This window comes from Mesoplodon bidens (assembly GCF_964165515.1).
Source record: "Mesoplodon bidens genome assembly, chromosome: 12".
NCBI lineage: Eukaryota > Metazoa > Chordata > Mammalia > Artiodactyla > Ziphiidae > Mesoplodon > Mesoplodon bidens.
The window spans coordinates 9,763,669-9,790,338 of NC_138168.1; the positions used below are offsets into that span (position 1 = coordinate 9,763,669).

The 26,670-nt window shown below is 40.9% G+C and overlaps 1 protein-coding gene across 2 annotated transcripts in view; it reads left to right on the forward strand.

The window, feature by feature from the left end:
- The window catches only part of FILIP1 (filamin A interacting protein 1), a 196,085-nt gene that overhangs the window by 80,596 nt on the left and 88,819 nt on the right, over positions 1-26,670 (forward strand). For both annotated transcript variants that reach the window (XM_081251494.1, XM_081251493.1), the window contains exon 2: positions 9,240-9,521. In XM_081251494.1, coding sequence (XP_081107620.1) covers positions 9,246-9,521 — 276 coding nt within the window. In that variant the 5' untranslated portion in view covers positions 9,240-9,245. The remainder of the gene's footprint in view (positions 1-9,239; positions 9,522-26,670) is intronic.

Sequence of the window (26,670 nt, forward strand, 5' to 3'; positions counted from 1 at the left end):
GATGGACCTAGAGTCTGTCATACAGAGTGAAGTAAGTCAGAAAGAGAAAAATAAATACCGTATGCTAACACATATATACGGAATCTAAAAAAAAAAAAGGTTCTAATGAAACTAGGGGCAGGACAGGAATAAAGACACAGATGTAGAGAATGGACTTGAGGACACAGGGAGGGGGAAGTATAAGCTGGGACGAAGTGAGAGAGTGGCATGGACATATATACAGTACCAAATGTAAAATAGATAGCTAGTGGGAAGCAGCTGCATAGCACAAGGAGATCAGCTCGGTGCTTTGTGACCACCTAGAGGGGTGAGATAGGGAGGGTGGGAGGGAGATGCAAGAGGGAGGGGATATGGGGATATATGTATACCTATAGCTGATTCATTTTGTTATACGGCAGAAACTAACACACCATTGTAAAGCAATTATATGCCAATAAAGATGTTAAAAAAAGAAGTTGAGAAATTTAAAATAAAAGGCATTTAAAGGACACCTACATACAGTTGACATAAGTGTTGGCAATTAGAACTCATGAAGTCATCGTCAGCACACGGATGGGGTGATCTGTGCAGTATCCCATCTTCTCCCTTGTCAGCATGAAGCTGTGATATCACCCAAACCCCTGCATGTCTTTCTCCGCAGGGAGGCTAACCCATCTTGTTAACATCCAGCCATTGTGATTTGCCTCTCATTTCTTGAAAAATGCAATTCAATTATTTGAGAATATTTTCTGCAGAAAGACAAACATTTTTTCCTAACAGGAAATTTTGCACAGTTGGCTTACTAGAGTAATCAGCTACTGTGCAAACTAGAATTTTTCTTAATTTGCCTAATTAAAAGAATCAGTTCATCCATATCCAGTCGTATAGCAATTATTGTATTTCTTGAGTCTTAGTGACTTTTTAAATTCAAAGACTCAGAAGTCAAAACACTGCAAGGGCAAAGTTACTCTTCAGCTCCTTGAGAACCTCAAGCACTGAGAAGTGAGAAGACAGTGTCGGGGGAGCAGGGGAAGAGAAGGTGGTCTTAGAAGAACAAGCTATTACACAAGTAGAAATTAGAGGGAAAAAATCTGCTGCAGTAGTGGGATTCTATGTCAACTCTTGTTGCTTGAGACTATTTAGTGAATGCTATACCCTGTGAGTAAACTTATTTCAGCCCCAGGAAAGGATGGCTGCGAGTTCATTTGTGTTGCTGTGGTCCTGATATAGAGGTAAAAACTGCCATTCAGCTTCCTCCTTGTACCTGGAGAATCCAAACAAGCCTGTGTTCTGGTTCAGCCTTTCCCAGGTACTGGCCGTTCTATTTTGGGCAAATGTCTAAATCTCTCTAAGCCTCACTTTCCTTATCTTTTTAAAAGAAGTAATTATAGCACCTGCTTTATGCATTGCTATCAGGATTTCATGAGATGATACTATCTATGTCAGATACTTAACCCAATGCTCAGAGCATAAGCTCCTCAGTAAAGGTCAACTACTATTATTGTGAATAGAAGTATAATAATATTTAAGAATAATTCATCACATGTAGACTGCTGAGAGAAAGCCTAAGACATTTTTCTCTGTAGCTATAGATAAGGCTCTTTTGTGAGTGAAAGGAAATGACTGATTCTTGTCAATTGTGGGGCTGGGCCTTTTCAGAAGTGATGAAATACAGGAAGGAATTCTAGTTCTGGCTAACCAGGAGTCTGGTAATTTTCCAGAGATGTTTTCTTTGTCAGATAAAACAAAAAGAGAGGCCACCCTATTTTATATTCAAAGATTTAAAACCCTCCAATTGTACATTCATTCAGACTCAATATACAACTAAAATTTTTTTTTCTTATTTCATGGCAGTTCCCTGATCTATTCTCTTGTTATTTTTTTTTCTGGAAACCTTTTCCAGGTCTGTTGTTATCTTCCTTGAAAAATATTAAGCAGAACTCCATAAAATATTTCACCATGGTTTTAGGCTAGAGTAGAATAATATTTTTCTATTTTGCCACAGTTGTCATATTTTCCTTAAACCTTTGGTTACAACATCACTGCAGTGACTCCAACAGAATCCCCTTTCTTGAATTCTAACATTTTGTGAAATCATTTAGAAGAATATTCAGTTGGTCTGGGTAGATTTGTCCTAGTAGAATGAAAAGGTTTCACATAAACAAAAACCTTAGTTATTTTGAGGATTTTATGAGTGTAGATAATGAGAAGTGAAAAATCATTTAACATGGCTTGCTGCATAAATAGGATTATGAAAATGAAAGAAAATTGTAAAGAAAATTTAAGGGCAAACCTAGGAACATTTATTAACAGTATGTGCGGTTAGAATGAGCGATAATCTCCTGAAAAATGTTTGAACATTTCATGAGTTGGGATATTTATAACTAGACTTAACCAAGTAAATAAGATAAGCAGAGGAAATAATCTGGCACCGATAGGGAATATACTAGTTGCTTTGATGGGTCTTTTGCATCTTAAAATTCACATAACAGATGTTTTCTTTTGCCTCTGGTTTTGGGTGCTGTGGGTATTGTCATTTATGTATAAAAGAAAGAATCAGTACAGTTCCATGCTCATGTTCTGGAAGCCCCACTTGCAGCAGGCTTTTTGCCAGGCCACACTGGAAAAAGTAGGCTTTCTGTAATTTTATGCTTTCCTTTTTGCTATGCAATATAGTTATAATTCTATAAAGTAATTAAAAATGGAAATTATATATATAAAATTATTGTGGTATCTCAACCTGTGCATTGGGTAGGTTCTTGAAAAAGAATATAAATAAAATAAAGCCAGAAACAAACCAGGAGGTGGATGGATACTTGAAAAGCATAGGAAAAATGCCAAAACCTAATTTATGCAGAAAAGAAGTTTTTGTGGGTGGTAGGGATGGAGAGTATTGTGACCAGCATTGAATCATAACATGGAAAGACAAATCTGAAAGGAGGCAAGAGCAAGGGTGAGACTGCTACGGAAAAATCAAGGTCAAGATTTGCAGGAACTAACAAAGATGGCAGCTGGAACGGGTGTTTAATTGCTGAGGACTTTTTTCTTTGTCCGTTTTACTTGTTCAAAAGCTCTAGAAATACTTGTTAGTTCAGTATAAATTACTCAAAATTGTTATAAATATTTTCTGATTCCTAGGATATTGTTCATCTGACAGTACACTGTTTATTGCCCAACATATGGGGAGGAAAAGGAAGAAGAGAGATGACCATAGACCTAAAAGAGGGAGGTTTGGAATAAAATTTGGTCTTTCTTTTCTTCACACCGTAGTCAGAAAATTCCATGCAAAGTGTTGCTGACTAATTACTATGCAAGGAAAAGTAAATGTATTTCATGAACTATGTTAGGATGATTTACTTATTAAATAGAAGAATCTGTGCGCCAAATAACATTGATTCAAAAACAAAACAAAACAAAACAGTTCTAAATCTGAAGGTGTGAATCTTCAATTTCTTTACCCCATTTTCTTGAGGAGCACTTTCTTCAAAGGTTATGCATTGGGACGGAGCAAAAGCATTCTTGGCTTCATTCAGAAAATTTGTTATTTACATGTCCCAACCTTCTTTGGCTGGTTTAATAAAGAAATTTATATAAGGCAGATTAATAGGAGAAAAACATTTAATTTTATACATACAGGAGTCCTATGAAAATCTGAGACCTGAATGGCAGCCAGGTAATTGAAGCTTATATAAAACCTTGAGCTAAGGAAAGGGATATGGGTCTAAGGGATACAAGGGGGAGGAAGGCCGTTCACAGGAAGGCAGAGGAAATGTTTGAAAAACAAATGTTGCCCTATTACAGATTACGTTTCTTAGGTAAAACGTATCTCTCTTCCTGGTATAGGCCCTCTTTCCAATGTAAATTTAGGCAGTTGATGGGGAGGAAAAGAGCTTTACCTGAGTCTGCTGGGTTTGACTGCCTTTAGCTCAAAACGACCCACATGCCAAAGTGGCATATTTGGGGTCATGTATTCTGCCCCCACCCCCCACTAACTATTAAGAAGCCTACAGAGTGCCAGATGCCTTTCTGTTATCTGCCTGCTACTCCTGTGAGCACAATGGACAGAATTTGGCCAACTCTGACTAAATGTTTATTTACTATTGTTCAACTCTGGGACTTTTAACACATTACGTCTGTAATGGTCCCTGTTCAGACTACATCCTGTTTTCATACCCTGTATCCTTAGTAATTAGCCCTGTTGCTTCTCAGAAAGATTTTTAAATGAGTCATCATTTTACAAGGTCTGCAGCAGGTTAATTATTTTGGGAAGAGTATTTTTGCTTAGCAACCTAATTTCAGTTGCTGTGTGAGTTTTGCAAGAGTGCCTATGGAAGAAGACAGATGAATGAATTTCTCCAACTCTGTCATATGAAGTGAAAAAACATGAATTTAGAAAACAGTTGTAAAACTGTCTGGGTCATCTGCTTTCCAGGGTGGCCCCTTCACTTCCAATTTGCATGTGTTTAAGAACTTAGAAAAAAGCCATATAGAGAGTAAGTATTTAGGGTCACACCTGGGTTCAAATCCTAGTTCTTCTATTCCCTAGGAGTAGCTGTGTGATCCAGAAAAAGATATTTAATCTCTTTCAACCTCAGTGGCCTCATCTGTAAAACTGAGAATAATAGCACCCGCTAGGGTTGATGTGAATATTAATTTAATTGAGGTGTTGTATGTAAAATGCTTACCACACTGTGTAGCACTTAAGAAACAGTGAGAGCTATTAGAATACAGAAGAGTATGAATGTCACTAAATGTGATACATGAAAGTCTGTTCTTGTCTGGACTCCATCTCCTACTAAGTAGAATAAAGTGGTTTAAAGTGGATATTATTGAGGGCAGGCTTGGTTACACTATTGAGAAATTATGTTTTTCTCCTTCTTACATGTTGTCCAATTCCTTTCTAAAACATTTCTTGACTGGTTTGCTATCTCTGAGTACTTTTGCAATCCTAAGATAGAACAGGTGCTGACGGCTGACTTTGTTGTAGAGGTAAAGATAGAAGACGCTATGTGGATCACTAGGAAAGGACTAAAATTTTTGTGCATGTGTCAAAGCAAAAGCAATTAATGTGAAATTTCAGAGTCACAGAGAAAAAATACTTGCTAAGACAGAATTAACATCACAGGGCTTCCCTGGTGGCACAGTGGTTGAGAGTCGGCCTGCCGATGCAGGGCACACGGGTTCGTGCCCCGGTCCGGGAAGATCCCTCATGCCGTGGAGCAGCTGGGCCCGTGAGCCATGGCCGCTGAGCCTGCGCATCCGGAGCCTGTGCTCCGCAACGGGAGAGGCCATAACAGTGAGAGGCCCGCATACGGAAAAAAAAAAAAAAAAAAAAAAATCACAGGTCCAGCACATGAGATTTTCCATCAGCTAAAGTGATTTCATGTGGAAGAGAATAGGAAACTCAAGCTTTTGATGTGATTGGTGATATAAAACAATTAGATAATTCTAAAATATGTGTTTTTTCTGTAAAAGTAATTAATCCTGCCAATAATTAATTAAATCTATAATTAATCTTCACTAATTAATATAATTCTGTGAAAGCTAGTAATACTACAAAAATTTTATTTAAAAATATTAATATCATTACTGCACTGAACTTGAGGCCACTCGCCTGTGGCACAGCAAAGCCAATCTACTGACACTGGGTTGTGATGAAGGAAAGTGCAGCGTTTATTGCAGGACTCAACAAGGAGAATGGGTGGCTTATGCTCAAAGGACCCAAACTCCCTGATGGCTTTCAAGGAAGGTTTTCTTAAGGCAACGTTTGGGGTGAGGATTGTAGGGTGCATGACTTTCCTCCAGTTGGTTGGTGGTGAGGTAATGGGATGATGTTTCAGGAATCTTCAACATCAACCTTCTAGTTCCAACCAGTCTGGGATCTACCTGCTTGTGGTCAGCATGTAGTCTGGTGACCAGCATGTAATCTGGTGATCAGCATGTAGTCTGGTGACCCTCCACCTGCGGGTTGGGGGGGTGGGTCTTCGTTTCTGCAGAACAACTCAAAGATATGTTATGTATATCCCCTGAGGAGGAACTGGGGCTCTGCTTTATTGCTGAACTATTGTTTAAGCTATTATTACTTTTCTTGCTTGACTGCTTTTCCTTTGCTTCTTCAATCCCTCACTTTCCTAATTGGTAACTGCTTGAGTCTGCTTGTTGTAACTCAGGGAAGGCCTAGGAGACTAACACCTTTTTCTACAAACAAAAAATGGGGAACATGGATGGACTTTTGCACCCGGGAGGGCCCCACAGGATTTGCTTCGTTTCAATATTAGACTGAAATTTTTAGAAACAACTAAATATAGAGTTGGTACTAGGTAAATGCCACTTTCTGTGTGTTTGCAAATATAATTAAGTGCATGTAATATATATATAGATATGCATTTGTCCTATTTTACAGATATCCTAATGCTATAGATCCTATAAAAGATTCAGGAAATCCAGGGAAAAAAAGACACAAGCACATGCTAGAGTCAAACACAAATGTTGCATATGATTAACTTTAAGACATTACCATCTTACTTCCCGTGCCTTGGGAAATATTGCCGGGAACTTCCATTAACGCATGATCTAAATTGAAGTTGTTAAATCAGTATTTGATGTACCATCCCAAAGAGCCTTAAGATCTAACAGAGAAAATTATTTCAGATCAAAGAAATTCACATGTGGCATGGAGTCATAGGGAGTCACAATTCAATTTGGGAAACCCATGTGTTAGTTATGATGTGTAACAGGTCAAGAGTTAAATTTGAAACTGTGGAGGGAAGAAAAATAATTTTCCCTTTACCCTTCTAAGATTCTTGGCTGACATAACCCTGTAATAAAAATACAGATTAGTAGGAGAAAACAAACAGAAGTTTAATAACATGTATACCTCTGGTATACATGGGAGAGACCCAGGAAAACCACGTAACTCTCTGAAATGGCCCAAGCCATCACCTTAAATACCAGCTTCAGCTAAAGACAAAAGAAAGATGTCGGGAGTTGGGGAGCCACTTATGAGAGGTTATGAGGAAACCACAGTAAACAAGGAAAGCATAGTAAATGCAGATTTAAGTCATTGCCTTCTGCATTGATGAGAGTTTCTAGAGATTTTAGAGTCATCCTTCTCTTCCTGGTACAGTGAGGGAGACACCCTTACAGAGATTTCCCTTATAAATGTAAATATGTCTTAAAAAAGGGTAATTCCTACCCAGGTTTCAGAGCTTCACATGTGTCTGCTGTTTCTTAAAAATAATGAGCTTAAAGTAATCAATATGCTAAAGAGACATATTCGGGGTGGTGTATTGTGCTGACATTCAAAACCTTCTATTCGTCTCGTCCTTTTTTTTTGGCTTGGGATTTAAGTCAGCCCACTCTGCCACAAACAAGCTGTGAGAAAATACAGTAGGGTCTGCTCTAAAGTGCTCTGGCTTCCATTACAAAGAAACATTTATTCTTTGTTCACCAGCAAAGCACAAAAATGCTCTAAAATTTCAGGAACTAATCACTGAGTAAACCAGAAAACACGGCGCTAGTATTAAGGACCACAGTTTCAGTTTATAGTGTTCAAAATTAGGGTGCTATAGAAAGTTCACACACACACACAAAAGGGTCCATCTGGTTGTAAGGGTTCAGTTCAGAAAAGGAGCATGAATGTAGATTTCAAGATTTGTTAGAAGAATTGAATATTCACTATCTAAAAGGAAACATCACACTGTATTTATTTTTCTATTATAAACCTAGTGTTTTGAAAAGCTTTCCTTGGTTTCTTAACTATGGTTGGGTTCATAAAGGAAACTTACTTTCAGAAAACAAGTCTCTGTATTTTCTCTGGAATGAGTAATGAAAATCTTGCTGCTTAGCTGTACAAGGGAAGGGCTATTTATACTGTGAGTTTTAAATAAGCCCATGCACTAAGCTACTCTATTTAAGGGTTTAGGCAAATTTTGTGGTACCGCCCCCAGGATATTAGAGCTATCTTCCCTGTTGGATGCTTAGCCTTTGAGCTCAGTGTGTTTGTTTGTATCATACCTGTTAGTCAAGTTCTTTTGCTCAGAGATTGACACAGACTCTGCAAAGAGTTCAAAATGGAATGACTCAAATGTGCTCCCCATGGGACAGATTAACTGCTGTTTTGTCTTTTTTCTTTATTTTACCTCAAAATATTTAAAAAATTTTTGATTTTGAAATTGATCTGTTTTCTCCCAATTCTTTGTACTTTTGCTCTTATTACTGTAAATGACTGACATTAAAAAAAAAACCAAAAAACAAAAAAAACCACCCTGCTTTTGAAAAAGAGGCTATGGAAAAATAGAATTCCATATCACTAAAAACTAGCCCCCCTTCCCTTGGCTATTCCCTTTTTCTCTCTCCACTTCAAGCCCCGCCAACCCTCACTCTATGTGGATTTTTCTGCACATTGTGACTTCCAACTTATTCCTGGCAGGGTTTGAGGTTTGCATTTTCTGATAAACAATTTAGAATCATTAAAAAAAATAACCTTTTTATTTTACAAAAGCTTCAGATTCACAGAATTATTGCAAAGATAATACTGGGGGTTCCCATACACCCCACCCCCGTTTCCTCTATAATTAACGCCTTACGTTAGTGTGGTACATTTGTTACAATTAATAAACCAATACTGACACATTATTATTGACTAAAGTCCATGTTTTATTCATAGTTCCTCAATTTTTCCCTAATGTCTTTCTTCTGTTTCAGGATCCCATCCAGGATGCCACATTATGTTTAGTTCTCATGTGTTCTTAGCCTTCTCTTGGCTGTGACAGTTATTCAAATTTTCCTTGTTTCTGATGACCTTGATAGTTTTAAAAATTACTGGTCAGGCATTCTGTAGAGTGTCTCTCAGTTGGGATCAGCTTGATGTTTCTCTCATTATTAGACTTGGGTCATGTTTTGGAGAAGGAAGATCACAGAGGTAAAGTGCCATTCTTATCACATTCTATCAAAGATACTTGATAGAATCAGCAGTGCTATCAGCGTGACTTAGCCTTGCTGATGTTGACCTTGATTACTTGGCTTGGGATGTTTGTGAGGTTAGAATCACATTTTCATTTTTTCCTGAAGATGGTCGAAGTATTTTCCTGAAGTTTTTAACGACACATTCATTAAAGCTATAAGGAAGCTAACTTGGGACTGATCTTTTGGTTTTTCTTTCTTGGTGATGTAGTAAAGCTGCTATTCGTTTCTAAGTAGTTAGACAAAAATAATTTCAGTGGTGGTAAAAACAGTTTATCTTTTTTCATGTGTTGTAGGTGGGAATGAGATCCCGAAACCAGGGCGGTGAAAGTTCATCCAACGGGCATGTCTCCTGCCCCAAGTCCTCCATCATCAGCAATGCTGATGATAAAAGTCTCTCGGAAGATACAAAAAAGAAGAACAAATCAAATAGAAAGGAGGAAGATGTCACGGCCTCAGGAACTGTCAAACGACACCTAAAACCATCTGGAGAAAGTGAACGAAAGAATAAGAAATCCTTGGAGTTATCCAAAGAAGACCTCATCCAGCTACTGAGCATAATGGAAGGGGAGCTGCAGGTAGAGTCCAGTTTTTTCAGTTATTGTGTCTCTAGTCTGAAGGTATAAAATAAGAGATTATGAGCCTGTCTACCTCACTGGACTGTGAACTTCATGGGGAAAAGGACTAGTTTCCTTATTCATTCCTGTATCCCTAGTGCCTGGCACAAGTTTGCACTGAATACGTTTTTGTTGAACGAACGAATAAATGAATAGATGCTGATTCTAACATCAAGCTTCTCTAGGAGCAGAAAATTTCTTCATGACATAATTTTGATAATAATTTAACACTTAGTAGTAGGTAATCAATGAGAATATCTAATTTAGCCCTTGACTGTGGTTGCAAACTGTGAAAAAGTCATGATTATTAGAAGGCAGAGTTAAGATCAATTGCTACTTTTGCTTTTTTCCAGAAGATAGAGTAAAAGAGAGATAAAGAGGTAGAGGGAAAGACAGAGAGACAGAGAGAAAGAGAAGGAAACTTTGTTTAAACCAGTCTTACTCTTTTCTCTCTTTTTTGTGACTTTCAGCTTTAATATTTTACAAGGTCATAGGAGTTGAGATGCACTCAAATCAGCAGAGCATTGTATTGTGAAAACTTGGTACTTTCACAAAGCATTTTCAAGTCTATTATCTCATTCGATCTCAATAATAATGTGGTATCATTATCTATAATTTATAATGAGGAGACAGGCCCAGAAGGGTTAATGGGTTGTCCAGATCTCATCTTAGGCCTCCTGATTCTTGGTCCAGGGCACTTTCCACTGTCCATCCCCACCAACCTTCTGTGGCTACCAGGTCCCCCACTAAGAGAATGTTTTTAAGGATCCAAGAGGGAGCTGGGATTCTTCTGAGTTTCTGAGCCTTGGACAATTATATTTCTCTAAGTGGGGAAACAATAACTTTTTTTTTTTTTTTGAGGAGAGGATGATTTAAGAGTGAGGTTGCTGTTTTCCTTTTTGTTTTTGTTAGGTTCTTAACTTGCATAAGCCTCTAGGGGAATACTAAAAATTGAATGAGATGAAGCCTTTGTTTGGTGCTGTTAGCATCAGACATATTACTTACAACCTACCCTAAACTAGGGGGATCTGATCTGTTCCTGTTCTAACCTGTGAGTGCCCACAGATAAGGAAACCCCTGGGGTAAAGAGAAATAGAAAAAAGGCAAAACTCAAATGAAAAACAAACAAGTGCGGTTGAGCTTACCATTTATAGGCTGAGAAAAATCACCTTTGCATTTCACAGCAAAAGATGAAAGTTTCCAGAGCACCACCATTACTAAAAATAGCTTCACCACTGCCAGACATGTGGTTATTGTTCTATTAACATTTATTGTTTAAGGAGACAGAGTATATTAGTCCGATTTTTTAAGCTGCTCCCAGCCTACAGCTATTGACCTGAGTGGAAGGTCCAACAGTGACCTGAGAACTCTTCACAAAGCACTGTCATCAGCTTTTTTCCTCCAGGCATGGTGGCTTGTGTGAAGCCTGTGGCTCTTCTAGACTCTAATTTCTGTAGAAGGATGTTATATCATGGTAGATTGTGGACCGTATTTAAGATTCACATGGCTTTTATGTTCATGGTGTTTCCAGATATGGTTCCAGAGCCTAGGCATGCAAAATACAAGCCCATACACCCGGGACAGTAAAGAAATTAAGTAGAAGGCGCCAAAGAAATGCATTTTGCTCTCCCTTAATCTTTGTGAATACAGGATGCCTTACCTTCCAAAATAGATGTATTCCTGAGCAGCCATACATAAACAAAGAGTGTAAGATATTTGTAGGGGAGGCAGTGGAGAAATGAAGGACCTGATATTATAAGGAATTTCATGGTGAATTCATTTGCAAAGCAAATAATCCATCCCCCCATATATGTATATGCACACACATACATATTAAGTATCTGTACTTGTAAATGCAGATTTTGCAATACTAGATTTGTTAAAAACGAGAGTGTTCCTATATTTAGAGGAATATTTGTATTTCTCATATTTACATTTCATCGTCACAGGAGGGTGTGTGTGTGTTTTAGCTAAGAGTGAAAATGTGACAGCTATGGGCCAGGTTTGCCACAACAGAGACAAGAAAAAAAAAAGTCTATTTAAAGATCTGGCACTGAGAAGAGGGACAGAGAGTTTAGGTACCCTCGGCTCAGGCCTATATGCTCTTCAGCTTGACATTTATGAGCATTTAGTGAGTTGTCTCCCAGACCTCAAAGGCCACCTATCACCCTCCCTTTATGGAGCAGCTGTGTTATGACTCAAATACCCTTCCTCTGCATGTGCTGTTCCGAGGTTCTTTAAAGTATCAGGGCTGACAAGCAGCTTTGAGGTGTCTGTCCACCTCCTTTATATTTCAAGTGTGAAACTGACACTCAGACAAGTTATGTGACTTGCCCAAGGTCGCCCAGCAATTTAGTTAACGTTTGCTCCAGATCCAGATTCTCTGTCTCTCGGTTGTGTCCCTTCCTTTATGACATTTCCACTCGGGGGATGTGCAAGGTGGGCTCTAGGACCTTTATATTTATTCTTCGTCTTCAGGATTTCCTTGAAGTAGACTCACTCTGTGAACTCCAGGGCCAAAGCCATTTTGTGAAATGATGAGAATTTTTTGTTTAAGAGAAATTGAGGAAGGTTTCTTTCACGTCAAGGAAGTGGACCATGACGTGAGCCTTGCATTTTGGTGTGATCTGGATCTTGAGAAAACTGGGGAGGTGGGGAGGAGTGTCACATGGCCACGGGCTGGGCACCACGCAACCCTGGGGCTTCATATTCCCTGATCTATGAGGGTCAGCCTTGTGGGGGACTGGAACCACTGGTCGAAATCAGGAGGGTGACACACAGAGAAAAAGGCTTATAATATTGGGGAGATGAGACCGAAATCAAGTCTGCCTGTAGGAGATGTACCCTGGAAGTGACGTGGGGGGAAACTAGGAGATGGAGGTTCACTCAGCCTCTTCATGCCAGTTTTCTTTTTCTTAGGCTTCTTTTTGATCTCACTCATTCTCTTCATCTCCATAGCCAGGGTTTTGGACATGATAGACAATTCTCTGTGTTTTCTGGTACCAGTACTCTGCCGTCTTTGGACTCTGTTGTGTGATCTATGGGAATTTGTTGAACCAACATTGTAGACAGAATGACCTTTGACCTTTATTGTTAGCACTGGCTTTTTGCAAAATTTGCAAATTGGCTGGTTTTTTGTTTGTTTTGTCTTGTTTTGTTTTTGCCAGTGAGGTGTCCAGTGAACTCTTGACGTTCACCTTCAAGACATGCATTAGAAATAGAGTTGCTCCTCCCAGGGATTTTTGCATTTTAAGGAGTCTTGTCTGGAACTGGTCCTGTCATCCCCTTGGTCTTGGAGAGTGACATCTTCCAGACTTTTCAAGCCACACCTTAGCAGATGCAAGCTCATCATTTCAGCACAATTACTGGCCGGCATTGCCTGCATAGAAGCAGCTGGGATGGTTTCGATGATTACACTTCTGTTCTTCACTGCTTCCAGTAACAAGTACTTTCTAATAAATTGGAACATTTTTACTCTCTGGGTGAAAAACTGCTTACATATTTCTTAGACTAAGCTGAAAATAATGAAATAGTACAACCAGACCATCACTTGGGCATCGTGATTAATTTCCCCTTGTATTTGTCCAAAAATAGTGCTTTCAAGAAGCCAGTCAATTTGGCTGAATTAAAAACAACAAAAGTTCAAAGGAAATGGTACTTACATCAAAAAACCATAATACAGAATACTTGGCAGAAGGATATTCTTGTAGAGTAATTCAAAAACAGGATACTAATTGATTCTTTTTCTTGATGAAAAAAATATCTAGCTCTTTTATATAGTAAATTCCCTTGATACAGCCACTCAAATACATATTAGAAAAACCAACCTCAAATTGACTTTCCTCATATTTTCCTTTGTCCTTCTTGTTAGTTCTCTTCTCCCTGTGCGTAAGGAGGCTCAGAGAAGACAGGATAATGTACCTGTACAGCGCGCTACCATTCCACTGGGCTTTGGTGTTCGCCAGGCTGAATCAGAGGCAGAATCACTACCCAGTGAGAAGTCTCCCTTCATCTGGGTGACTGGCACAAGGAGTTGCTGTATTCCAAAGATAACGTATGAAACAGATGGTACTGTTACTGAAAGCTCAGCTTCTCTGTACACCAGTGCCGAACCGAATCTCGGAGACAGTTCTGGGTGAAGGAGAAAAGGAGAGCTTTATTACTTTGCCAGGCAAAGGGGGACACAGCAGTCTCCTTTCTCCAAAACCCATGAGGGGCTGTGTCCCAATCCAAGAGGATTTCATAAGGAGTTTTACAACAGTGCTTCCCAAGGATGGAGTTGCTGGCAAGATGAGGGTGTGTGCAGGGTCTCAGGTGGTCGGCCTCCTAATCTTTTAGATATTTATTTATTTATTTATTTTATTTATTTATGGCTGCATTGGGTCTTGCTGCATGCTGGCTTTCTTTAGTTGTGGCGAGCGGGGCTACTCTTCGTTGCAGTGCATGGGCTTCTCATTGCGGTGGCTTCTCTTGTTGTGGAGTACGGGCTCTAGAGCACAAGCTCAGTAGTTGTGGCGCATGGGCTTAGTTGCTCTACGGCCAGTGGAATCTTCCCAGACCAGGGCTCGAACCCATGTCCCCTGCATTGGTAGGCAGATTCTTAACCACTGCGCCACCAGGGAAGTCCCGGTCTCCTAATCTTGATGAGCTTCTCTTGTCCCTTTAATCTTGCCTTAGGCGGTTTCGTGGCTGCTCCTCCCTTGATTAGCAACTGCTTGAATCTGCCCTTTGGAGCTCAGGGAAGGTCACGGAGGCTGGAGTCTTGCCTACAAGAAACGGGGAACAAAAAAGGCCTCCATGCCTGGGAGCCCCACAAGGCTCCGCTCTGTTTCCATACGCCTGTGGATTGTTAGAAGTTTCCTCTGTTCTCTCCTTTTGGGGCTCCTAGCCATTTTCTTTACTATCGTTCACTAGTTTGTTTGTTTTCCTTTTTAACCTCACTACTACCTACTATAGGTGAGTCCCCTGTCCACTCTGTTTTCCCACCAAGAGAGTCTATTCATTCTTAAGGCATTCATTAATTAATGAATTCAAAACTGATTGATTTTCCGATATTTAAGAAACTGGAGGTCTGAAAAATGCAAAGGTGAATACTAATAATGCTCATAGCTAAAATCCGATGAGCTCCAAGTATGTGTCAAGCGTGGCTTTTGGCACCGGCTATTACAGCAGTCGTGAAGAAAGAGCTCCCAACCTGTAGGACAGATGAGAATGTACAGGAATGAATATTTGGTAGGGTAACTGCAATGCAAACTATGGGAGTACAAAGGTGGGAAAGATTGTGAACATCTCAGGAGATGAGTGGAGGAAAGTTTCACTGAAGAGTTGGACCTTGAAGGATTGGTAGGTCTTGGACAGGCAGAGAGGAGCATAGGGACCACCCTGAGCAGAATCAAACACTGAGTGGGTGGAAAAGTATGGGTCATGTTCATCCGTGAACAGTCTGCCTTCTGTGGAGAAGTATTTGGTGGAGGGAAAACTGCACCTCCATTTGGAGACCACAGATAAGACATCTGAAAAACAACCGTCAGCAGGTGTGAAGAGCTGGAGGATGCAGAATCCAAGGGAGTCAAGACTGTCAAGAAGGACAGAGAGGCTGCTTCAGTCCAACCAGCAGAGAGTTTCAGTTGGATGTGACTGAAGAGTGTTCGTTGGGTTTGTGTGTCCGGAGGTCGTTGGGAACATTTGCCAGGGCAGTTTCAGTGAGTGTAAGCCTACTGTCAGTGGTTGCAGAAGTGAAGGGAAGTTAAAGAACTAGAGTAATGGGCTTCCCTGGTGGCGCAGTGGTTGAGAGTCCACCTGCCGATGCAGGAGACACGGGTTCGTGCACCGGTCTGGGAGGATCCCACATGCCGCAGAGCGCTGAGCCTGTGCGTCCGGAGCCTGTGCGTCCGGAGCCTGTGCTCCACAACGGGAGAGGCCACAACAGTGAGAGGCCTGCGTACCGCACAAAAAAAAAAAAAGAGCTAGAGTAACATGTTCTAGTGAATATCCAGGAATTTAGAAAATCTTTTTTTGTCTGGAAGGGTTAATCAGATTTTTTTTTTTTTTTTTTTTTTGGACACAGCCGAAGAAGCTAAATTTCCCTTTTGTTTAGCATAGCAGTAAATCATTTGTCTGGCACACAGTATGCCCTTCGTACATTTGATGACTTCCTGCTTTGAAATCACCATGCTGCTTTTCTCTATTTTGGAGCTTTAAGTGAAACATGGGAGTATTAAAAAGTAAAAGGCTAAAACAGCATAACTTGAATGCCAGGTCCTGCAGGGAAGTGTTGTAGACCCAGATGGTTTGGTAGTTGACCTTATTAGTGTTGACTCTGAGCCTTCGTTTACTCCCTGTCTGTGTATTTCCTGTTTTCTGGGGCTGTTGGGATGACTACAGTCAGCCGATGGAGATATTATTTGGAAAACCTTAGATAATGAAGGAGGAGAAAAATAGGATGGTAGCTAGAAGGAAACTCAGGTGAAGGGAGTGTTTTTAATGAGGAAAGAGACTTTACGTGTTTTTGTGTTAAAGGGTTATAGAACCAAAAATGAGCAGGGTCAAAGCTCTGGGAAAGAGCAAGGGTTTTTGATGAAGCAAGGTCTTGAAGGAGGCATGGGGAGGGAATCAAAGGTATGGTTGTGTTGTGGGAAGGGGGACCCCTTCCAGAGCCCGAGCGTGGGCTTTTGTCTAACACCCGGAAATGAATTGTCCAAGGAGACACATGTGCTTACAAAGCAGGAGACGTTATTGGAAAGGGGAGCCTGAGCGGAGAGCAGCAGGGTCAGGGAACCCAGGAGAACTGCTCTGCCGTGTGGCTCGCACTCTCGGGTTTTACGGTGATTGGGTTAGTTTCTGGGTTTTCTGTGGCCAATCATCCTGACTCAGGGTCCTTCCTGGTGGCGCACACATCACTCAGCCAAGATGGATTCCAGCAAGAAGGATTCTGGAAGGTTGGTAGGACATGTGGACTGGTGTGTCCTCTCTCCTTTTGACCTTTCCCTAATTCTTCCAGTTGGCGGTAGCTTGTTAGTTCCACGTTCCTCACCAAGACTTCCTGTTGTAAGAGAACTGGTGCAAGTGGTTCCTATCTTGCCTGACCAGGGTGGGTGGTTTCATTCAGTGGTTCCCCTCACAGTCTGGGGGCCTGACCTTGGTTTTGCCCTTGAAAAGGAGGGAGAGCCTTCATCTTCCGTGACAGAGAGAAGGAGAAAGAATGGGTGGGGATAAATACACCGTTTGTAGAGGAAGGTGGGCAATTGAGGGAGATCTCCCCAAAGCCTCGGCTTTCTCAGCAAGGAAAAGACAAAGTGATATTCTGCTGAAAGTGAGGAGATGGGACCAAGCAGTGGTCTTAAGGATAAAGAGGTACATGCCGTATCGCTACCGAGGGGAATGTCAAAGGAAGGAGACTGTGGACAAATAGGAACATGAATGAGTAGAGTTGAGGACTCAGCCAGCAGAGAGACCGTGTGTGTGCAGCGGCAGCAGCCTGTCTAGAAGCCTGAGTGGACAGGGGAGATACATTTTATAGCTCTGGATCTGGGGTTGAAGTTGTCCCAGTGGGTGCAGTGAAAGGACAGAAATGAAAGAAAGTGGAGTGTATTGGTGAGACAGTGCCCAGCAAGGAAGCGACATCCATGGGTGCGTGGGCCGGAGAGGGCTGGAGGGACCTGAAGCTGGACTTTCTGCACTTACGTTTTCTGTGTGGTGTGGTTTTAACTAATGCACGGTCTCGGGTGCGGTCCTGGGAGTGGAAGGGAAGGCAGTTAGAATTAATGAGGTCAAGGAATGGTAAAGTGAAGATACTGGCTAGAGTCGTGACTGTTGACACCTCCTAGGATGATGGCAGCATTTGGAGTGGAGAGCTAGTCTGTATCATTTAGTAAGTATGAGGGCTGGGGAGCAGGAGCTCAATAGATAATTGCTGCCAGACTGTTTCGTCTGAAATGCTTCTCTGATCATGTCATGCTGGTGCTTAGGAATTTACAAGAGGTCTCTAGACCCTGTCAGATTGAAATCTAAATTGATCAGACTGGTCTGAAAAACTATTTATTAACAGGCTCCCCACCCACTCGCCCCCCCCCACCACCCCATAGCCATTAAATCTCTTTTTTTGTTTTCCTTAACTTGACCCTGACTATCCAATCAGGCAGTCTCAAATTCTTTCCCAGCCCTGACCTAGACACTCACACGTACAATCTCGAATACTAACACCATCCCAGTGTTTTTTCCCTTAAGCTTCTTTATATGTTTCTTCCACCTTAAGACTACTTACAGGACAGAAATTGGGGATCTTTAGGAAAATTCAGGGCATGCATTTGTCCTTATTCTATCCTATACTCCCTTCATGTACTAGTCAACATTTCTTTTTTTCCTTTTTTATTAAAGGCTGTTTTTTATAGCAGTTTTGGGATCACAGTAAAACTGAGAGGAAGGTACAGTGATTTTCCCCTATGCCCTCTGGCCACATGCATAGCCTCCTGTTATTATCAGCGTCCCCCACCAGAGTGGGTCATTTGTTACAACTGATGCACCTACATGGACACATCATAATCACCCAAGGCCTATAGTTTACCTTAGGGTTCATTTTCGGTGTTGTATCCTCTATGGGTTTGGAAAATGTATTATGACGTGTATATACCGTTATTAGCATGTTACAGGGTATTTTCACTGCTCTTAAAATCCTCTGTGCCCCGCCTATTCATCCCTCTCCCAACCTCTCACAGATTTCTTTTAGGGACCACCAAAGGCTTACCTCCTCTGTGAAGTATTTTCTAATTAATTACTTGCTCCCTGACACCTGTCTTTCTCCTGTCCTGAAATCCTACATTATTTTGGTATAAATATAAACCATAGTTCCCATACATACACATTCCCCAGGTGTTTTATGTACTTACTTATATTTGCTGCCTGAAACAACTTGAGAGAAGGGGTTGTGTCTTCTGCTTCTTTCGTGTGCCTCAGTGTACCTAGAAGAGGGCTGGACACATCATTGTTTGTCTACTGGTAACTGGTGATTAATCTCAGAAGGTCCTAATATTTGTACACCCTATGAGACAGTCATAAAATCCATTTTTTAATGTCTGCAAAAGACTTTGAACTATACAGAGAAAGTGTAAGGTCATAGTATACACAATGTTATTGATTTAACAGTAATGGTCCCAAACGTTTACAGTGATGTTCCGACTACCATACTAAGATTTTACTTTTCTGTCATCTTTAACGACAGATGTCATGACTCCACTGGGAATGGTAATAATCTGTTCAGATGGAATTACCTAGAGCAACCAAGCATGATAGGTTTATCCTACAGGAGTTCTATTTATCACTTTTTTCCTTAGGGATGGGTTTTCTTTTCCTTAGTGAGTTCCATTTGTCACACGGTAAGGCTTCCCATGGAATCTCTGTGCTTCTGAAGAATGAGGCTTTTAGTTACTCTGCATGACTTTTTAAATTGGTGACTCACCTGCACTTACTATGCTCCATCTTTAGAATCTTGGGCTGAGGTCACTCTGAGCGAGGCTGCCCAGTGAAACCTCATACCACCAAAATGGTCAGCATGCTGAGAATGGTAGGTCTTTGCTAAGTTTAGGAAGCAGCAAAGAGACAGGTTACTTTCTGATTAAAATCAAGACCAGATCTGATTCTTTGTTGAATATGATGCCTCAGAATCTCATGTATCCAGTAGGATTGTCAGTATTTTGGCAAAGCGTTTTGGTGTCTGATTTTCATTGTTAGGCAGAATATGTTTAGTGCTCCCAATAGAATCAGAAAGCTGGCTTCTCTGCACTGAGAACACGGTACCCATTGGCACTGTAGGGGAGAAGCTTGATTTTACTGAGAAATGTAAAAAAATTAATAAAGAAAATGTCCCACAAAATAAATCTTTTTATTATTTTATGAAACTTTGGACGTGGGGAAATACTATACAGGGGTAGTATGTGAAAGATGTAGAGTCCTCCCATAAATGACTGTAGCCTGTATTTTTTTCAGTGAAAATGGTCTCGTTCACTTTTAGTAAAACAAACCACATCTAAATATCCAACTTATCTATGTAAATATTTCTCAATTATTTGCGCATGTTCGCTTATTACATGGAGCTGTTTTTAAATGAAATTAGAGTTTGTACAGATAACTGTTATGAGAAATGTGTGTTAAATGGAGTAAGATTGGGGGCGTAATAGATTTGTGATTCCGGGAGAGATGTCAGTTAGAATACTGACAGGTCAGACGCTCAGGGGAGAGGTAAGATCCAGACCTGTGGTGTCCAAAAGAACTTTCTATGAAGAAGAAAATGTTTTATATCTGTGCCGTCCTATATGGCAGCCACTAGCCACATGTGGCTTGTGAGCATTTAAAATATGGCTACTATGGCTGAGGAACTGAATTTTAAACTTTATTTAAACTTTATAGCCACATGTGGCTAGTGGCTACAACACAGATATAGAGAAACAAACAGGGCACTCATCTGAAGAGACAGTGGTTGAAGCTAAGGGATAGAGAATAAAAGGAAAAAGACAAGTCCCAAAACAGACCCTTAGAGAACAACTATGGTTAAGAGGAGGAAGAGAAAAGAACTGGTCAAAAAGGAAGAGAGGACATGATTAAAGAGGAAGGAAGACAGACCAGAACCACGATGTGTCGTGGGTTCCAGGGAGGAGAGAATTTCAGGAAGAAGACATTTAGAGTTCTCAGAGCTGCAGCAAAGTCAGAGGATGGAAACCCAGAACAGCCGTTTATTGAGCTAGCATTTGAAAGGTGCAGTTTCAAAGGAATGGTGAGTGTTGGTATCAGATTGCTGGTGCCCAGAAGTGCTCGGGCCAGCTTTCCTCTTGTTTGTGGATAGAGAGAGTTGGCAGGGCTGGATATGAGGGAATAGTAGGGGTGGGGGAAGGCTTTTTATTTGTTTTTGACCTTTTTTGGAAGGGAACACCTGAACAGGTTTTTAGGTGTTAGATACAAACGTCTTCCCGAAAAACTCCCTCCCCTCCCCTTGCTCCCTTATCCCTCACAGATACTTCGCTCTCTCTTACTTAGGCGACTGAGGTCTTCCCAACTTCTCTCCATCCCCCGAATGTCCATTCTGTGCCTCCCCTTTCTCCCCTTCCCCTTCGCTCAGAGAGAAGTTTCCCTTTTTATCAAGGTTACTTGATAAACCTTGTTGACTTGATTGTACCTTCTTCCCAGACTAATTCACCCACCTCTTTACCCTCCCCGCTCCCATCCCATATCTCTCTCTCTCCTCTCCCCTGTCTTTATCCCCAGCTTGTTGGGGGCATGGAAACTTTCCACATAAGGGGAGCTAGATTGATCAAAGCTCCTGGGGTTCTTTAGACATGGAATTATGGTCTGTCAGCAAGGTCTTCATCGCCCACGGAGTCTGGACATGGAATATTGAGGTCACTTATTTTCTAATCTTCTCCTGACTATATGCCTACTCCCCTCTCTCCTTCCACCCTACTCCACTCTAGGTAAATTCATCTCCATCATTTTCTATCTTGTTTGACTGTTTTTAACAAAACTTCTACTTGTCCATGTTTTTCTTCTTAAGAACAATTTTAAATTACAGATTCCTAGAGGACAGACTCTGTGAAGCACTTGATAAATGCTTTTTGAAAATTACTTTGTAGTTCCAATTGGTAAATATAAAGGCTTTTTTTTTTTAACAAAAAGTGGATTACCATTTTAATTTTTTTCTAAAGTAATGCATGTTAAATCCAGAGACTGGCTTTGGCAGAACCTTCAGCACAGTGACCAAGAGTGAGGCTGTGCCAAGGAAACATCAGGTGGTGGTTAACATTCTGGTTTCTACCTTTCATGGTGTGGGGTTGGCCAAAAAGTTTGTTCGGGTTTTTCATACGCTCATATGGGAAAACCCGAACGAACTTTTTGGCCAACCCTATACCTTACCCCTGCATCCCTTTATGCATTTTCTTGTTGGATATGTTAGGCCAATATTAGTTGCAGAACCATCTGTCACCCAGGGACCAGATGGTAACCTGCCCTGAAAACACTGTCATCATAAGCTCCTTCTTGCTGGGTGAAGGGAAGTCTGGAATTTTCTTTAACATGCTCCAGGCTTTCCTCCCCAAAAAAGTATATGAGGAGATGAAGAGTGGTTCATTATACTAGTTTGTTCACTTGGGTGCATGTTTAAAACTTTTTCATACTACAAAGTTAGAAAAACAAATAAATGACAATGAAATGGCAGAAGATAATAATGTCTATATCGCCCATTTGTCCTTCCTGTGCTACCTACTATATGCCAGGAACTTCACATTTGATTTAATAATCACACTAGCCCGAAAAAGTTAGATGAGGAATAAATAGAGGCTTAGGTGGGTTAAGTAAACTCACCCAAGGATGACCTAGTAAGGTGTACCATGCCTTTCTGACCTTAAAGCCAGTGCCTATTGTATGCCAGAAAAATAATATGCCACTGCTGTTTTTGTAGTCCAAACGGAAGAGCAAACTCACTGGAAAAGAGAACTCTGTTCCACAGATAAGGGTCAGAGGATTTATTATTTGCCAACAGAACTTTTTCCATACAAAACAACAAATTTTAAAGTTTACAACTTGGAATAATTTTTTGGGTCTCTAAATCACAACTTGAATGAATGTTTAGGCTCCTTTCAGTGAAACCGCACTGCTTCTGGGGTGGGATTAAACCCAGCCAAAACTCAGACTGGGACTTGAATCCACTTGCACCTCAGACTGGGACTTGAACCCATGAGCCCTGACTTAGGAAGGGACTCAAACCCACTGTCTTTTAATTGAAACCGCTCACCTGGTGTCAGGACTTACTTAAGCTCAGGTTCTATTGTCACAGAAAGAATTCCGTGTGAGGCAAAGTGACAGGCAAAGAGTGAGTTTATTAGCAGTGGACGCTGTGAGAGGTACAAGCAGGCTGGCAAGGGAGCACAGCCCCGAGAACAAAGGGCTACATTTTTATAATCCAAGGAAAAGTAGGGGAGATGTCAAGGCTTACATCATTAATTCCTCCTTTGACCCTATATGGTCTAACCAGGACTGTCATGGTGCTATTTAAATCATATGTATATTAGCAAAAGGGTGGTGACATATACTAAAATGTGGTAATTCATCTCAAGTTTCGGTGTAATGTCCACTTTCCCTTTTCACCTATATCCCTGTCTTGGCTACATGCAGAGATGCTACTCTTCAAGCACCATTAACTCCCTGATTCATGTAACAGGATTCAGACCCCATATCTATTGTCTTGTGTTTTAACTATCAGGGTTTGTGGCTTGAGTGTGTCAGGAGCCTGAATGCACCTGGTCTTCCTTCAAGGTAGTGTAGATTGTTGCTAGGTTACTGGATTCTTTTCTTGAGTGGTCGTTAGCCTACAACAGTTTCCCAAACTCTCTTAAAATTCCCTTTCTGACTGGACAGGTACATGTAAAAGTATGAAATTAGAACATTCCCTAACACCATACACAAAAATAAGCTCAAAATGGATTAAAGACCTAAATGTAAGGCCAGGTACTATCAAACTCTTAGAGGAAAACATAGGCAGAACACTCTATGACATAAATCACAGCAAGATCCCTTTTGAACCACCTCCTAGAGAAATGGAAATAAAAACAAAAATAAACACATGGGACCTAATGAAACTTAAAAGCTTTTGCACAGCAAAGGAAACCATAAACAAGACAAAAAGACAGCCCTCAGAATGGGAGAAAATATTTGCAAATGAAGCAACTGACAAAGGATTAATCTCCAAAATTTACAAGCAGCTCATGCAGCTCAGTAACCAAAAAACAAACAACCCAATCCAAAAATGGGCAGAAGACCTAAATAGACATTTCTCCAAAGAAGATATACAGATGGCCAACAAACACATGAAAGAATGCTCAACATCACTAATTATTAGAGAAATGCAAATCAAAACTGCAATGAGGTATCACCTCACACCGGTCAGAATGGCCATCATCAAAAAATCTACAAACAATAAATGCTGGAGAGGGTGTGGAGAAAAGCGAACCCTCTTGCACTGTTGGTGGGAATGTAAATTGATATAGCCACTATGGAGAACAGTATGGAGGTTCCTTAAAAAACTAAAAATAGAACTACCATATGACCCAGCAGTCCCATTACTGGGCATATACCCTGAGAAAAATCATAATTCAAAAAGAGTCATGTACCACAATGTTCATTGCAGCTCTATTTACAATAGCCAGGAGATGGAAGCAACCTAAGTGTCCATCGACAGATGAATGGATAAAGAAGATGTGGCACATATATACAATGGAATATTACTCAGCCATAAAAAGCAATGAAATTGAGTTATTTGTAGTGAGGTGGATGGACCTAGAGTCTGTCATACAGAGTGAAGTAAGTCAGAAAGAGAAAGACAAATACCGTATGCTAACACATATATATGGAATCTAAGAAAAAAAAAAGAGGTCATGAAGTACCTAGGGATAAGACGGGAATAAAGACACAGACCTACTAGAGCATGGACTTGAGGATATGGGGAGGGGGAAGGGTAAGCTGGGCCAAAGTGAGAGAGTGGCATGGACCAAAAAATGCCCTTTCTGTCTTTAACCCCCTAGTGGGATTTCTAAACTAACTAATAATCCTACTCTATCCCTTTCATCAGGAGGCTGCTTTATCTCCTCACCTGCATCTTGCTCTTTTTTTCATGCTTCTCAGTAGAATTATAACATACTGAAAAGTAGAAATCACTTCTAATGAATCCACTCGTGACTGATGCCAATGCCACTGTCAAATTGGTGACTGGAAACATTTTTCATGAAAAGTAAAGTAAAATCTTCACTTTAGGTGCATTTTTCTAGTTTATTAATTCATTTAACACAATTTTATAGTTATTAAATGTTTTTAAGAGTAAAATGTAGAACTGCATACCTAGACCACGTTGAATTTAAATTGATGGTGTCCACATTAGTGAGATGTCACTGTAGCAGCACTGCTGACAACTGCTAGCAGCTTCACATTGTTCACAAATTCCCTGGCCAGCTTTTCACGTTACTCTTTCTTATTCCCTCCTCTCTTCTGAGCCGTTCTGGTGATATCCTGAAACTCACTGGACGAAGACTTAGTAGATATAGAACAGCGTTTTTTTTTTAGGCACTTCCTTCCTTATCGTCTTCCCTTGTTTCAGCCCCAGTGATCCTCGGGGACCTTTCCTGGTCCAGTGGTGACGGTTCAGGGGGTTTGTTCTGAACCTGAGTGATCTGTGGCATCCTAGGGTTTGCCAGATGGAGTTCCAAATGCAGACAAAGTGTGGACTATTTCTGCTTGCAAAGCTAACTGGCCCAGGTGGGATTTGAAATCTGACTTCATAAGCATCACATCAACCAGTCATAGACCAGCCTCAAAATACATGAAGGGCTCAAAGAGACTCAGGTCACACAGCTGTCAACAGAGAATTATTTTTATCCAAACCATCTGTATTTAAAAGAGAAAGCAGGGCACTGATGAGAATTGTTGAAATCATTTCACAGTGATATTAGTGCATGATCAAAAGAAAGAATATGGACTGATTCAAGAAAAGTGTTATCACCTGGGTCTTTTCGGCTCACGTGTAATCCTGTCTGTGGACACAGTTTCGTGCTTTGATGATATATATTTTTTTATTGGCAGGAAAGAACTTCTACCACCTTTCCACACAAGAGGCCCTAATCCCTGGCAGTGCTTACTCCCATGTTAAACATTTCCTGATCAAGGGCCTGAAAGGAAACAAGAAACAATGTGCACACATTTTAGTAGACTCTGCTCTCCCCCTGCCTTTTAAAAATAGTAATAATGAAAGCACATTTGCAAGTCCGAGGCTCTGTGAGGGATAGCTAATTTATGAGGAAAATCAGTGATAAACCAAACATTTGTATGTCCCTAAGCAGATGTAGGAAATGGTCTAATGGGCTCAAAACCAGCACTGGGACCAATGAAACTAAGCATCCCTTGAAGAGCGGTGCTACTGTTTTTGAGCCTTAAATGGGTCGGCCCATTTAAGGCATATTATAACCCCTGCCACCTTGGAATAGTGAAAAAATTTAATATGTGATATATATATATGATATAAATTATATACATGTAATTTTTGAAAATTACCAAACAATTTTTTAAACCTGAAAGCAAGCAATGTGTAAGATGAACTGTGTTCTGAAACAATCAACATGTGCACGCCTTTTTAAAAAAAATGGAATGTAAATTCTTGGCTTTGAGTTTACAAGGGACAATCATTTGAGTGCAGATAAGATTACTGTTGCATGCAGAATGTGAGCCCAGAGTATTTATCTTTGCAATATCTGACATGACTTTACAGGTGGTTGTGGTCTAACATGTCAGCCTGAAGTGCCAGGTCTGCTGGCTGCAAAAGACCTGGGTAAAGATGTCTCCTGAAAAGAAACTTACACATCCTGACCGAGAGGCACTTCTGGGTCACTGAAGAGTGGAACGCAGGAAGCTGCAAACATTGCCCTCCCTCTCCCCGTCTCCAGAGCTCGAATTGCTTAAGTGGGGAGGGATATAGGGTCCCCTTCTTCACCTGTGCGATAAGATGTAGTGGTTGTAAGATTCCGTCTCCCCCTGAGTCTCACTGCCTTGTGCCATGATCTTCATAGTTTCACACCGTTGTCCATTACAGCAGAGAGTGGATCAGCAACCTGGTCCTGGGGACTTCCTTGGTGGTGCAGTGCTTAAGAATCCGCCTGCCAATGCAGGGGACACGGGTTCTATCCCTGGTCCGGGAAAATCCCACATGCTGCGGAGCAACTAAGCCCGTGCGCCACAACTACTGAGCCCGTGTGCCACAACTACTGAGCCTGCACACCTAGAGCCTGTGCTCCACCACAAGAGAAGCCACCGCAATGAGAAGCCCGCGCACTGCAACGAAGAGTAGCCCCCTCTCGCACAACTAGAGAAAAGCCCACGCACAGCAACGAAGACCCAACGCAGACAAAAATAAATAAATTAAAAATTAAAAACAAAAAACAACTTGGTCCTTCCTATGGACTATCTACTGCCATATGACAGTTGATTCAGCTGACCAGGGAATAATTGACAGGCAATCGTGGAATACCGGCTAGGTAGTAGGGAGAATGCGAGGGGGAGGAATAAGCCATAGGGTCCCTGACCTCAA